This window comes from Nycticebus coucang, chromosome 16 (assembly GCF_027406575.1).
Source record: "Nycticebus coucang isolate mNycCou1 chromosome 16, mNycCou1.pri, whole genome shotgun sequence".
In the NCBI taxonomy this organism is placed as follows: Eukaryota; Metazoa; Chordata; class Mammalia; order Primates; family Lorisidae; genus Nycticebus; species Nycticebus coucang.
Window position 1 is genome coordinate 72004086 of NC_069795.1, and position 15512 is coordinate 72019597.

The 15512-nt window shown below is 41.5% G+C and overlaps 1 protein-coding gene across 4 annotated transcripts in view; it reads right to left on the reverse strand.

Annotated features, from left to right (window-relative positions):
• Positions 1-2194: 2194 nt before the first annotated feature.
• The window catches only part of LOC128567882 (protein mono-ADP-ribosyltransferase PARP15-like), a 39295-nt gene continuing 25977 nt past the window's right edge, over positions 2195-15512 (reverse strand). For 3 of the 4 annotated variants that reach the window (XM_053565483.1, XM_053565480.1, XM_053565481.1), the window contains 5 exons: positions 11309-11515; positions 7157-7225; positions 6370-6503; positions 3358-3532; positions 2195-3049 (listed from right to left, as the gene is read on the reverse strand). In XM_053565483.1, the coding sequence (XP_053421458.1) occupies positions 2760-3049; positions 3358-3532; positions 6370-6503; positions 7157-7225; positions 11309-11515 (875 nt within the window). In that variant the 3' untranslated portion in view covers positions 2195-2759. The remainder of the gene's footprint in view (positions 3050-3357; positions 3533-6369; positions 6504-7156; positions 7226-11308; positions 11516-15512) is intronic. The other variant, XM_053565482.1, reaches the window with a different exon arrangement.

A 15512-nucleotide genomic window follows, 5' to 3' on the forward strand; every position in this document is an offset into this window, starting at 1 on the left:
GCAGGTTATGTCTCCGACAAAGGTTTAATAACTAGAATCCACAGAGAACTCAAACGTATTAGTAAGAAAAGAACAAGTGATCCCATCTCAGGCTGGGCAAGGGACTTGAAGAAAAACTTCTCTGAAGAAGACAGGCGCATGGTCTACACACATACAAAAAAAATGCTCATCATCCTTAATCATCAGAGAAATGCAAATCAAAACTACTTTGAGATATCATCTAACTCTAGTAAGATTAGCCCATATCACAAAATCCCAAGACCAGAGATGCTGGCGTGGATGTGGAATAAAGGGAACACTTCTACACTGCTGGTGGGAATGCAAACTGATACGTTCCTTTTGGAAAGATGTTTGGAGAACACTTGGAGCTCTAAAAATAGAGCTCTATCCTATAATTCCTCGACTATGTATATACCCCAAAGCCCAAAAATTACATTATAACAAAGTTATTTGTACCAGAATGTTTATTGCAGCCCAATTCATAATTGCTAAGTCATGGAAAAAGCCCAAGTGCCCATCAATCCACGAGTGGATCAGTAAATTGTGGCATATGTACACCGTGCAATATTATGCAGCCTTAAAGAAAGATGGAGACTTTACCACTTTCATGTTTACATGGATGGAGCTGGAACATATTCTTCTTAGTAAAGCATCTCAAGAATGGAAGAAAAAGTATCCAATGTACTCAGCCCTACTATGAAACTAATTTATGGCTTTCACATGAAAGCTATAACCCAAAAGTATCCAATGTACTCAGCCCTACTATGAAACTAATTTATGGCTTTCACATGAAAGCTATAACCCATGTCACATGAAAGTTATAACCTATGAATATGGGGAGGGAGGAGAGGGAGAGGACGGGAGGAGGGAGAGGGCAGAGAATGGGCGGAGGATGGGTGATTGGTGGGATCACACCTATGGTGCATCTTACAAGGGTACATGTGAAACTTGCTAAATGTAGAATATAAATGTCTTAACACAATAACTAAAAAAATGCCAGGAAGGCTATGTTAACCATTGTGATGAAAATATGTCAAATGGTATATAAAACCAGTGTATGCTGCCCCATGATTGCATTAATAAACACAGCTATGACTTAATAATAAAAATAAATTAAAAATAAATTAAAAAAAATCTCATTGTTAAACAATAAGTAAAAATTACCAGTTTTTAAATCTTTATACTTTTATCTACATAAGAATAGGGGAAAAATGCATAGCAGAATAACTCAGCCATGAAAATTATGTTCATAGAAAAAATGATACAAAGGAACAACTTATGTTAAATGAAAAATGGTAAATATAACATTGTATATTTAGTGATTGAAGAAAGTGTGATTTTATCTTTGTGGAATGTGAAGAGAAGAAACTAAAACAGTGTATGTGAGAAAATTGGCAGTAGTTTTTTCTGAATGCTGGAATTATGAGCTCAGTTGGTGAGACACTTTCTTTCTTTATATTCTGCAGTACTCTCCAAATGTGCATGTAATTTAATTTATGATAATGTGAATACTTTGTAAATGCCCATAACTCTTCAGAGTGATGCTTCGGGATAAATAAGCTGCTAAAAATTTTAAGAATTTACATAACTCTAATATACTAGAGAGAAGAGACAAAACTGAAGTGCTGCAAAGTTGTAAAAGGGGAAACACTTGTTCCGTGTCCTCCGCAAGTCTGGATGGTGCTCATCAGGCAATAGACATATAGAAGCAGATTTCAAGTCAGTGTAAATGACAGATTTCTAACAATTAACCCTCTCCCACAATGGAATAGATTCCCTCAAGATGTTGAGTGTCGAAAGTGGTCAAGCTTCTTCTAGGGGGCTTCTTGCCCTGGGATCAGGGAGGTTATGTGTGTGGGTGAATGAGGGGACAGTGGGACAGATAACCATAGCATCATTTGGATGGCTAACATCCTATTTATCATTCACTCATTCATACAGCTTCCAAGATGGCCCCAGTGATCCTTGTCTCTGGGTATTCATGCCCTTGTGTTAGTCCCTCCACACTCAGCAAAACTCACCAGTTGTATGAGCAATTCACCTTGCAGTCACACTTCCCATCCCAGACAAACCTTCAGATGACTGCATCCCTTGCTGACCTCTTTCTGTAGATTCATGACAGACTCCAGCAGAATGAACCAGTTAAGCCATAGCTGAATTTCTGACCCACAAAGACTGAGAGTAAGCCACTAAATTTGGGGTAATTTTTTTATGTAGCATTAGATAACAATACATTTTTACTTGATTTCTTCCACACAGAGTTGAGGTAATATTCCATGATTCAGTCATCTCAGCTAAGCTACTGACAAGTTTTTCTTCAATAGACAAAATCCCTGGCTGTTATAAATGTATACCCATAGCCTCTCCACTTACATAGTACAGTTTAACCCATCACAGTTTGATATCTTAGCAAGTTTCAATAAGAACATCATCCTCTTTTCTGTGATACATGTTTTTTTTTTTTTTAATAGAAAAGAAAAATGTGCTTTTCATTATTTGATTACCTTTGGTGTCTGCAGCTAGCTACAGCCATACCAACGAACTGTGTACTTCTCTGCTTCTACCTATCAATTTTCTCAGAAAAAAGATATGCTACAAATTGTAGCAATAAAACATTTAAAAAAGGTAATGTTCAGCATCTCAGCACCTAAAAAGGAAAATTTATCTGGATAAACAAACCAAGGCAAAGACGAAGGACTCTGTAAATTACTCTTATACATAGATTATTAAATCATCTCTTTGGTATTAAGATGTATTTTTTAACGTCTGAAGGTTATGAGATATTCTGGATAAGCCTGGTTATCAGAGAATACCACAAACATCTGTGGATGTCGTCTATCATCTGTGACAGAGTCAAAAAGATCTGTGGGATTGAAAGGATTCTTTGGGGGAGGGGTAACTAATCCCGCATTGCCACGTGTGTAATCTCCGGTCAGCACTCGCACAAGGTACATATGCTTTCTCCCGCTGCTGTCTGGAGTAGAGTACGTGTCTTGAGCAGAGTAACTGGCATCCACAGCAAAATAGGTTCCCTTTCCATAGGCTGTGGCTATAAAGGGAAAGATAAAAGTCTTCCTAAGGTTATAAAATTAAACAATATGTAGAATCACACCCAACCCAAGAAAATCTTGTATAAATTCAGTTCCTGCCTACCAAAGCCACTTTTCATCATTTCTACAATTCACCTCCTCTCCCCTCAGAAGGTTGTCAGTGTGCCTCAGGGTGAAGCACAGTGAGCCCTGTCCTGAAGTGACAATGTGGCTGCCAACTATGGTCCTACACTGCTTGGGTGTGAATAATTGACACTAGAACTACCATCCACCTCGTTCAGATCAGCCAGACATCTCTCTTCCTTACCTCTCTTCCCAGCCAGGCTCCGATTAAAGCCGTGTTGATTGATAAGGGGCACCGAGGCTGCATCTGTCCCGTGGAAGAGGAGCTTCTCGTTATTCGTATGGCCATTCTTGTAGTCCATGTGCTTTTTCTTCAGCTGGTAGCTGTCCCAGAGAAATTTATTCTGTATTTTCTCAATCTGCAGATGACAAAACCCAAAACATATTGGACCTAACCTTAGATCTCATTGTATTGTAATTGTGGATTTAAAGTAAGCAGGATGAGGGAGAAGGAGGAGGAGGAGGTGAGGGAAAAGGAGAAGAAAATGCAAATGAACAGCGAATTCAGAGACAGGTGCTTTTTGCTAAAAGTATCTATTCCTATCTATACTTTGTCATAGTACCTATTAGAATCTATTTTACATAACAGGATTTACAGTTTATATCAAAATGTTTACCTCTATGTACTCCCTGGAATTTCTAGAGATTCACTGACATTCAAATTCCTACTCAAAACTTTGGAAACATTCCATAGCCCAGTGGTTCTCCACCTGTGGGTCATGACCCACAGGAACTGTATGAAACGATGGCGGCATTCGGAAGGTTGAGAACCACTGCCATAGCCATTTCCTTAATTCCTTTTCCTCTTTAGACCTGTTCCATGTGGGTTTTCTCTGTAACAACTCTTTCTGTTATTGTTCCAATTACAGTCACAGGTCACCTCATAATCGGCAAATCTGATAACTGTTTCTTTTTAGACCTTACACTAGCAATTCCAACCATGAAAAATCCCCTCTTTGAAACTCTGTCCTTCTTTAACTTCTTTTCAAAATGTTACCCTCTACTTGTTTTCCTTCCTTCTAGGAAATGAAGTGAATTAAAACCCATTAAATCATCACCTACTGAACACCTACTATGAATCAAGTGCTGTCTCTGCCCTCGTGAGAAGTTTAATAGAGAAGAAAGACAAGAAGACAAATCACCACCCCTAAGCGAGGTAAGGGACAGGTTAGGAGAACACACGCAGAGCCAGGAAAGCATAAGAAAGGGCTCTAGATTATCTATGTCTGGGGGAAGGAGAGGAGGAAATCTGAAAGGATGATGCTCTGGAAACGGAGGAAGAGGAGAGTTTCTACAAGAGTGGAGAGGGTACCTGGGACAGAGATTGAGAAGAAGCCAAGTATTAAGAGCAGAAGGAGTTTTTCTGAGAGTGAGGACTGCTTCAGGGAGAGTAGTGAAAGTTTGGAATGGGGAATTGGAGAGGCAACTGACTGGAGCAGCAACGAAGGATTCCAGGCAGCATGGGGAGTCCAGCTGAGATTGGGGACCATGAGTTAGTATTGATTTTATCTAGGAACAGCAAGAGAGAAGGTAGGTTATGGGATCAATCCAAAGTTGGAGATTTTTAAAATGAGTATGCTAGAAGTCTTAGAGCGAAGGAAATTGCAGATTTGGGGTAAACAGAACAGAAGTGAGGTTCTTGCTCTTCTTGTACAGCCGTCCATCAATACCTGTAGAGGATTGGTGTCAGGACCCCGGAAGATACCAACAAGCCAGGATTCCCAAGGCTTTGTATAAAATGGGAATATGGTATTTGCATCTAACCTATGCAATCCTCCTGTACACTTTAAATCATTTCTAGAGTGATTTAAATTATTAATAATACCTAACACAATGCCAGTGCTGTGTAAATAGTTTTTATACTGTATTATTCAAGGAATAATGACAAGAAGAAAATGGCTGTACTTGTTCAGTACAGATGTAACCAATTTTGAATTGCTTGAAATCATGGAGGTAAAACCTGTGGATACAAAGGGCCAGCTGTACTCTCAACAGTCTTTAACAGCATGAAGCACCTCCTCCTTTAAAGTCTGTCCTTTCTGTAGGATGTCTCTCTTGTGGTTCTCTTTTCTCAGGAGTTAATTCCATTCCTTCAACTGAGTTTATTTAACACATGTTGTGTCCTACTATGTGTTGGGCAGTGTGCTAGGTTACGGGAATGCTGAGATGAATAAGGCATGACTCCTACCTTAAGAGGCTTGCTGTCTAATTGAAAGGTTATCAAGGTACAATTTTATAAGTGCTATAGAGTAAGTAGTACACAGTTCCATGGAAGAAGCAACTAGATTTTAAATGTCTAGGATGCAACACCCCAGTTTGACACACATAGTATGCTAATGCCCTGTTGATGAATCCCTACACTTTAGCGACTAATGACTTTATGCAGCATAATGGACACTGTGGTAATCTCCTACACATCCATCCCACCCCATCAACAACTTCTGGTTTGAGTGGAATTGGCCTCACTAATAGTTCTAAGGTGGATCCTAATTGGCTTAAACCAATTGGCTTAAATTGGTTTAAGCCAATTAGGATCTCAGTAAGGATCACACAGTGAGGGATCTGATGGCCCAGGCCCTCGCCAACCACCACATGGTATTCCTGAGACAGAGATAGTTGGAGTGGTCGTTTTAAAGCAACAACAACAAACAAAACAAAAAAAAAAAAACCTTAGGTAAGTAAGGCACACAGGAAATGAAAAAAAAAAAAGCAAAAACTTTAGGACTCTTGTCTGAGAATCGTGGAACAAGACACTAGGGGATGTGAATGTGGAAGCAGAGAACCCTGATTGCAACCAGCAGCTATTCTACAACCACAGGGAGAGTCCAGCCTTACTATGAAGCTCACACTGTGGACATCAGGATCCTGGACATCATCTGGCCACTGAATCAAACTGCTCCAAAGCTCACCCTAATTCCAGATTGTCCATTAATCTCCAGAACAATTCTCCTCGTTTAATCAGTTTGAGTGGCTCTGTTTGAGGTTGCAACTGAAAGTATTCTAACACACACATGTGACCTCATTCCTTCATTGCTGCCAATCAATGAATCATGAGATTTGAAGTCTATGGAGCTAGGTCTCATTCCAATTAAAATAAACATGTAAGGCACAAAGGAAGAAAGGGAATTAGTGAAAAAAGATGGCTTTCATGTTAGTTTCAACATTTTCAAACAGTAGATGTTTCACACAATATTACCTTCTCTATTGTGTAGGAAGAGCAAGTCTCAGTGAACTTGTCCTCCACAGTGTTATATTCTGATTGTCCAGGCTGCAGTGGAACCACAGAACACAGCTGATGATTCATGTCAGTCCAGTGTTCAGGAATATTATCTAGAAAGTCAGTATTTGGTGAAAACATGACATCATCATGATGTGCTCTTGGTAAGACACATTTCATAGTTACTTTTTAAATTATCCTCCATGGAGTGAACACAGATGAAGTGAAGAGTCTGATGCCAATATGTCACATAATGTACTATTTAATAGTCCCGCTAAAATATTTACATAAACATTGTAGTTTAAAATTTTCGTTTTCCCAGAAGGTTCTATGGAATTGATTCCATTAAGAAGCTGCTATATAACCACAAATGTCAATTTACTGATGCTTTTTTCAGTTTTATTTTATGTGGTTGTTTATTGTTTTTCTTTAGAAAAAGAATAAGAGAAAAATGATCACCCTGCTAAAGTTATTCAAAGCACATTGTTCTGTATGTTCTTTTACACTAAGTAGAGAAAGCACCATATGTAAAGAAAACAGCAGATGTGCTAAGAGATTCCTTTCATATAAGGTGATATTGCTCAAAGTTGTCCTTTTCTGATGGCTTTTCTAATGGCTTCCAGGAACTTCGAAAATACTACGGCTAGTATCACTTGCTAAGAGAGCATGACTAGTATAAATATGGACAGACTGCATTAGAGAAGAACATGCCACAGGTAAAACCCACAGGATTTCTTCCCTAAAAACAAAGCCACAATTTACTCACTGGTAGTGAAAGACGTGTCAGGCCTCAGAAATGTATTTAGGAGACGTTCTTCATCATCCAGGGTTAACTCTGGTGACACAGGGGGGCCAGGAGCTCTAATCAGTAAACTCCTTTCCAATTCCATTTTAAGAGTTTTCTGAAGAAGTTTCCCATTAATAGGGTGGGACCTTAATACAAATTATGTTCCTTCCCTCCCCCACTGCCCACCTCCTTCAGGAGCTTTTGGAGAATCATCTCTAGTTCTAGGCCTCAGGGTCCTTTTGGACTTGCTACTTTCTTTCCCCTGAATACACAGACAAGACTAGGAAGTAAGTGGAGATTTCCTCTGGGGTCTCTGTTCTTTTCATGCCATGAGGTGGGAGAGAGAATGCTGTCAGGGCCTAGAATCAGAAGACCGGATCAGCCTCAGCCTGTGACCAGCCATGTGACTTGGAACTAGGGATGCTACTTGAGAGCTTTTTCATTTTCTCATCTGTGAAATGGAAATTATAAAATCTTCTCTCCTTGCCTCTGTAACCTCACAGAATTGTTACAACAGGAAAATATAATAAGGAGTCTAAAGCACTTTAGGGAATGCCAAGTCCTTTATAAACATACGGTTATTATTCTTTTTTTTTTTTTTTAGGGACAGAATCTCACTTTATCACCCTGGGTAGAGTGCTGTGGCATCACAACTCACAGCAACCGCCAACTCCTGGGCTTAGGTAATTCTCTTGCCTCAGCTTCCCAAGTAGCTGGGACTACAGACACCCGCCACAAAACCTGTCTATTTTTTGGTGCAGTTTGGCTGCGCCAGGTTCGAACCCTCCACCCTCAGTATATGGGGCCAGCACCACTGAGCCACAGGCGCCACCCATGGTTATTATTCTTAAAAACTTAAAAAAAAGTTTTTTTTTTTTTTTTTTTTTTTTTTTTTGTAGAGACAGAGTCTCACTTTATGGCCCTCGGTAGAGTGCCATAGCATCACACAGCTCACAGCAACCTCCAAGCCTTCTGGGCTTAAGCAATTCTCTTGCCTCAGCCTCCCAAGTAGCTGGGACTACAGGCGCCCGCCACAACCCCCAGCTATTTTTTGGTTGCAGTTCAACCAGGACCGGGTTTGAACCCTCCACCCTCAGTATATGGGGCCACCACCACTGAGCCACAGGCGCCACCAACGGTTATTATTCTTAAAAACTTAAAAAAGAAGTTTGATTTTTTTTTTTTTTTGGTAGAGAAAGAGTCTCACTTTATGGCCCTCGGTAGAGGGCCATGGCATCACACAGCTCACAGCAACCTCCAACTCCTGGGCTTAAGCGATTCTCTTGCCTCAGCCTCCCAAGTAGCTGGGACTACAGGCGCCCGCCACAAAGCCCAGCTATTTTTTGGTTGCCGGGTTTGGGGCCGGGTTTGAACCCGCCACCCTCGGTATATGGGGCCGGCGCCTTACCAACTGAGCCACAGGCGCCACCCATAAGTTTGATTTCTATTTTACATTCCAGAAGTATATGTATTTTCAAGGGAAGTAAAATATAAAGCCAAGTGTATTTTATTTAGAGAAAAGACATTTAAATTTCACCTTTATCTGCCCAAAAGGTCACCCTAGCTAGACAATTGAGAGAAAAGGAAACTAATTTCCAAGAAAGCTGAAGACTCACTCATCCACATTACATGGAGGGTCATCATCAAAGTAAGGAAGAGAATTTTGTCCTATTCAGCATGTGTTCTGCAAGCCTAGTGCTTCAGGGACAATCACATGGCAGCTGCCTTTTCTCAAGTGTTTGCCACGTGCCTGGCACGTCCTTGAGCCCTTTTCCACGGATCTTTTTTAAAAGATAAATTCTACTTTCACATTCCCAGTGTTCAGGATAAATGCCTTCCCTCACCTCTCTGGACCCACGCTGCCTGTCTCCCCTCCATCTGTGGAGATGGGATGAAACACGGAGAATCATGCTGGACGTGGTGGATCATACCTCTCAACTGAACACTTGGGAAGTCTGAAGTGGGTCGACTGCTTGAGGCCAGGAGGGTGAGATCAGGCTAAGTGACATTGGGAGATATTAAATCTACCAAAAATAAAAAAAATTAATGAGGCCTGGCTGTGTGCTCCTGTTGTCTCACCTACTAAGGAGGCCAAGGGAGGAGGACAGCTTGAGCCCAGGAGTCACAAGCTGTAGTGAGCTCTGATGATGCCACAGCACTCCAGCCTGGGTGACACAGCAGGACCCTGTCTCCAAAAAACAAGAAACCAAAAATCCCAGCTCTTCCCTTAGTTTTTCTGATACTCTCCATGGAAAAGCCAATTCACACTTAAGGGCTTCAACTCCCACCTATGCATATGACTTCCCAAATCTATATCTCTAGTATTTGATATACAGTCGGTGCTCAATAAATGCTCTCTGCCTCAATAAATAGCTTTAACATACATTTTAAAAGTAATATGTATCATCTGCCCAAATAAAGCTCAAAGCTAACCTCTTTAAGCTAAAGAGGGCCATCTGGTAAATTCTTAAGAAAATTCAAATTTATCTGGGTCAACTAACTTCCTTTTATCTGATATTTTACCTGTATTATTTCTTTTTTCTAACAACAAAGATTGTATCATGTGGTTGTTGTTGGGTTTCCCTCAAGTGCTGAAAGCTCAGACTAGACTTTCTTTCACTGTTTTAACAACCCAGGTTCTCATATGGTCCATTGTATGCTCATTTAGTCATTTTCTGTTTGCTTCTCTCTTTAACGTCACTGTTTTCTTTTTTACATTTTATTGGTTACTTTAAAATGTTGATGAAAGCAGGGAGTGCATGAACCCATTTAACTTTCTTTTTTACTTTAAGAATAATGACTTATTTAACTGCTCTTAAATAAAAATTTTCCTCTACAAACACCAAAGGAAATCTATACCTGGATACTATAATAGGTACATATTATTATTATTTTTTTTTTTTTTTTTGAGACAGAGCCTCAAGCTGTCGCCCTGAGTAGAGCGTTATGGCATCACAGCTCACAGCAACCTCCAACTTCTGGGCTCAAGAGATTCTCTTGCCTCTGCCTCCCAAGTAGCTGGGACTACAGGCACCTGCCACAATGCCCAGCTATTTTTTGGTTGCAGCCATCATTGTTGTCTTGGCAGGCCTGGGCTGGATTCGAACCAGCCAGCTCAGGTGTATGTGGCTGGCGCCTTAGCCACTTAAGCCACAGGCGCCAAGCCGGTACATATTATTTTTAACTGCCTGACATCCTTTCTCTTCCTTCTGGTGAAAGCATTTTCAATGTCCCTTGGGGAACAACTGTCCCAAGTTGCCTCAGACAGTGATTCCCCTGCAGCTCAAACATGTGTGGAGCATGTGACTCTATCTTGGCTGTGCAGTTCCAGTTCCCTACATTGGTCCAATCAGAAAGAATCTCAGAGCTCTGTTCCCTGGCATTATATTTCAGGAAATGAAAACAGAGGAAACTGAGAAGAGCAGAAGACAATCTCAGTGAAGGGCAGCTGCTGATGGCACATGGCCTCATCACCAGCAAAACGCACAGTGCTTTATGGATGAGTGTCCAAGAGAGTGCAAATGGTAACTGCACAGGAAGCTGAAACTCTAGTTCTTTTAACTGCAGTCTAGAGGCCACGAAATGGGGAAAGCCAAATCAGAGAACCGACTGACACTGATACTTACACATAAAACATAAATACACCTGACCAAGTAGCCACTGGGCGTCTCTCTTGATGTCGTACAGCTAGAAGACCCTGGCCACTCCCTTCTTGCCTCTGCTTCTGTTTCCAGACTAACTTGTTTAGAGCTGGGTGATCAATAAAATATATTGATCAGCTAGTTCATAACTACAGGGGGCACTGAGGGTCAATACCAATGGATAAATAAATAATGGGACTGTCAGCTAGAATTTTCATGGCGTACTCCCCTGCCTGCTGTCTCACTCTTATTCTCTTCCCGTCCATTTGCTATTCCTTTTTCCTAGGCGTGATTTTCCCTCTCAGAAAAAACAATTAGTTGACAAGGACTTGCATTCCTTAATTCTTATACTTTCCCCACGTATCAGAAGAAGTTGTCTATAAAGTCCTAAAACGGATAGAAAATTATAAGACCAGTGAACATTCATATTGAAACATTTTCTAAGTGATAGCAGAAACAACCTTGTGATTTTTAAAAATGAACATCTTACGTGCAGCCTTGAAGAACATGGACTGAAAGACAGGTGACACAGAGATGTTTCTTTTTTCCATGATGTCCCGGAATACAGGTAGCAGCTCATCTTGAAAGATGACAACCCTAACTGTTTTTAATGATGGGTTGGGGTGTTTCCGTGTGTAGTCGACAATGGCATCTATTATGCTATCAGCAACTTCGGTTGGATTCTTCCCCGCCATTCCTGAAAAATAATTTTTTTTAAGTGACAGAAAGAATTTGTAGTTGGTGTTAGTAATGTGACAAGATTTGGCAAATGCAGTTCTTGGTGCTGAACATCATCATTGTAACCAATTCATGACCATGATGAATGAAGACAAAAACAAGATGACTCCAAAATCATGTCTGACCAGGGATGAGAACACACACACGATCTAAAACCCAAAAATAGCCAAATATCTGGCTATGCTGACCAGTAATGTCTGCTTCATTACCAGTACGGGTTTAGCTCCACTTCATTTTTCCCTCCTTCTGGATAAGATACCCAATCAGAGATTAAGTCTACTTCCTAAAAGTATCTGGATCCAGAAAAAAGACTGCCATAAAAATCTTCTGCACCCAAATTCATGAATACAGGAAATCTTTCTAATATCCTCTTACTGAGAGGCTGCAAAGTTCCTAATGGTGTGTGTTCCTGAAGACCACCAGCAGCACAGAGAAAAGAACATGAGATTTGGATGCAGAAGATCTGGGTTGATATCTTGGGCTCTGCTACTTATTAGCTGTGCGATCTTATGTAAACCATTTGATCCCTTTTATATGAGTTTGCTAGAGCTGCCATACAAAATGCCATGGACTGGCAGCTTAGGCAACAGAAATCCATTCTCAAAATCCTGGAGGCTAGAAATCTGAGATCGAGGTGTTGGCAGAGTATGTCTCTCCCTTTGGGTGTAGATGGCTTCTCCAGGCTGTCTTCCCTCTGTGCCTGTCGGCATCCTAATCTCCTCTTCTTATAAAAAAGAACACCAGTTGAATTGGTTTAGGGCCTACCCTAATGGCCTCACTTTAACTTAATTACCTCTGTAAAGACCCTGTCTCCAAATACAATCACATTCTGAGCTAGGGTTAGGACTTCCAAATGCACATTTGGGGGTAACGCGACTTTTCCCATAACACCTCTACACTTCAGTTTGCTCAGCTATAAATTGGGGCAATAATTTAGGGTAATAGATAATAGAAATAAGAATGTCATCACTAAGAATACAGCAATTAATAAAAACAAGAATACAGCAATTAAGAGCATAATGGTAGAAAACAAAGTAATAGTGAAAGAAAAATGTAATGCTTAAAACTATGCAGCCTCTAGACCAGGCTGCCTGCATTTGAACCCAGCTCTGCCACTTACTAGATATGTGACCCTGTGCTTTAGTATTCAAGTTCTTCATCTGCAAGATGAGATACTGTGCCCAGGCTTTGTAGGGCTTAAAATTTATACATTGCAGAAAAAGAATAAATAAAAAATTGTGAATAAAAGTGATTATTTAGAATCAGAAATCACATCAAAGTATATATTTTAAGATGATGAAAAATGTATTTTCAAGGCAGCTTTCCTTAGGTGTATCCCCAAAATGTTTGCAACTAGTCCAACATCACCCAGTGCAAGAGGAAGTATGTGAAGTCTAGGAAGTCAAAGGGGGAAGAATCAGTGGTCTTAACCCATGGTGGTTGAAATACTTTAATTTTGAAGTATTACTAAACTATATAACCATGTAAGGACATTATTAGGTCTCCTCTCAGGGTCTTTAAAAGAAAGGCCTGTGCAAGGGAAGTCTAGTTGCTTAAACTTCATTGTCTTCACAATAAACTTGTCCTTGCTAATATTATCAATGTCATAATATGAGGACCAATGCTCCTAGTTTGTCTGGGCCGGAGATGTTGCCCCAGACATAGGACTTTCAGTGTTAAAACCAGGAAAATCCTGGGCAAAATCGAGTTAAGTTGATCACCCTACAAAGGTTACTATGAGGAATAAATGAACTTTTACATGTAAAGCACTTGGAACATGGAAGCACTTAGTAAGTCTTAGCAATTATTAGCATTGCTATTACAACTAACATAACTGTCTCAACTACTTCATCGGGGTTTGTGGGTACTCAAAATAGGTACTGTCTGGGAAACATTTTGAAAATACAAATGACCACACAAATGTTGTCCATTGAAATCAGTAAAGAGCATACATGAGCAACTTAGGAGGCATCATCAAAATCACCTGTTATTCTTCATGTGTTCATTCTTTCAATGACATTTAATGGGTAATGATTCTGCACTCAGTGTGGGGCAGAGAAGATATGAGGGAGATCCGGTACTTCTCTTCTGAGCATCTCACTGTGTGTTCCTAATTGAGGAGGCAAGGCCAGGTATGCTGGCTCACATCCCGTACTTTGGGAGGCCGAGGCAGGAGGATGGCTTGAGGCCAGGAGTTTGAAACCAGCCTGGGCAACATACCAAGACCCTATCTCTACAAACAAAAAAGCCTAGAGAAAGTTATCCTGGCTTGGTAGGGCCTGGACTTAATCTCTTCCAATGCTTGTGATTATTTGTTGGTTCTTTGGCTGCCTTTTCTGCTCCCCCCCCCACACACACAAGCTTCCTGTGGGCGCTTCTCCCTGTTCTGGCCTCAAGAGGCCAGAGAGAGGAGAGAGAGCCCTCTCCTCTCTCTTTCTCCGTGCAGTCCCTTGAAAAGCTCATACCACCTACCCAGCTACAACCCTTCCCGTGGTGTGGCTGATTATCCCACTATGCCTGTGGCCTCCGTGTCGTGTGCCATCCTTGGTTACCATGTCTTCCATCTGTTCCTAAATCATAAGCTCTTGAGGGGCAGGGCTGACTGCACTCTGTTTCCCCATTGCCAAGTACCAGAGTGCTTGCTCTGGGTGACAGGAATAAAATAAGCAGGCTTTGTGAGGGTTATAATTTGGCAGAAGGTGATGGGAGAGGATCCAGATGAGGAGAATAACATGACCAAAAGGAGCAAAAAGGGTTAGGTGGTAATGAGGACGGGCAGTAGGGAAGGTAGAAGAATGTGCGGCAAGCCCTGGGCGGGTCCCTGGGGCTCGGGAAAGAAGGGCCTGGATACCGGGCAGGGGCCTTCAGTTTTAACCTGCGAAGCAGAAGGAAGCCCACAGAGTTAAGCATAGATGACAATGGTGATTCTAAGGCTAGGAATTTAATTGCTAAAAGGGTAATGGTAACCTGCAGCTGCAGCCTTCTACTCCACCCCCCACCCGCCCCACCTTCCTGATGGAGAAGTTCTCACTTCCCAGAGAGCAACAGGTCACACGGGTGGAGTGAATCAGGAAGCTGCTCAGCAGCAATGTCTTCAGCTAAGAAGAACAAATTGTTGTATGATATGATAGACATGAGGAAAGTGTTCCCAGCAACTGTGAGCGGGATCAACCTGAGCTTGTCGCTAACAGGCAGTGACTGCATCTTACTCATGAGTACTGCACATTACACGGGGCCTTGGTAGTAGCAGTATTTCTTTTTTTCTGAGACAGAGTCTGGCTCTGTCACCCAGGCTGGAGTGCAGTGATTTTGTCATAGCTCACTGCAGCCTTGAACTCCTGGGTTCAAGTGATCCTCCCACCTCAGTCTCCCAAATAGCTGGGACTACTGGTGCCCGCCACCACACCGGCTAATTGTTTTAGTTTTTATAGAAACAGGAACTCATTATCTTGCCCAAGCTGGTCTCAAGCTCCTGGCCTCAAGTGATCCTCCTGCCTCGGTCTCTTTACTGGCTTTTCACTTATTCAGTTGAAATGCTGTGGCCAGGTGTGGTGGTTGACACATCTGGCCACAGCATTTCCATTAAATAAGTGCACGAATGAGGAGCTAGTTAGGAAAGCAGATGGTGGAGGAGGCATTAAGGGTTTCAAACTAAGAGGAAGGCTCAAACTCAACAACTCTCTGGAAAAAGATTCAGCAGGATATGCTGGTTACAGGGGTCTGGGGAAATAAGGAAGAAAGGGTGACAGACCAGGACAACTGGATGCATTGTGGCACCACTGAAGGAGGACACTAGAAAACCAGATGGCTGAAGAGGAGTATCTGTTTGTAAGGGAGGATGATGTGTTTCGATTCTGATGTAATGAAGTTTCTGGTAACAGAGAACTCTCCCCAGGGAGCTCCGGGAGAAGGTGAGGAATGCTGATATGGGAGTCACTGAAGAAATGGTAACAGAT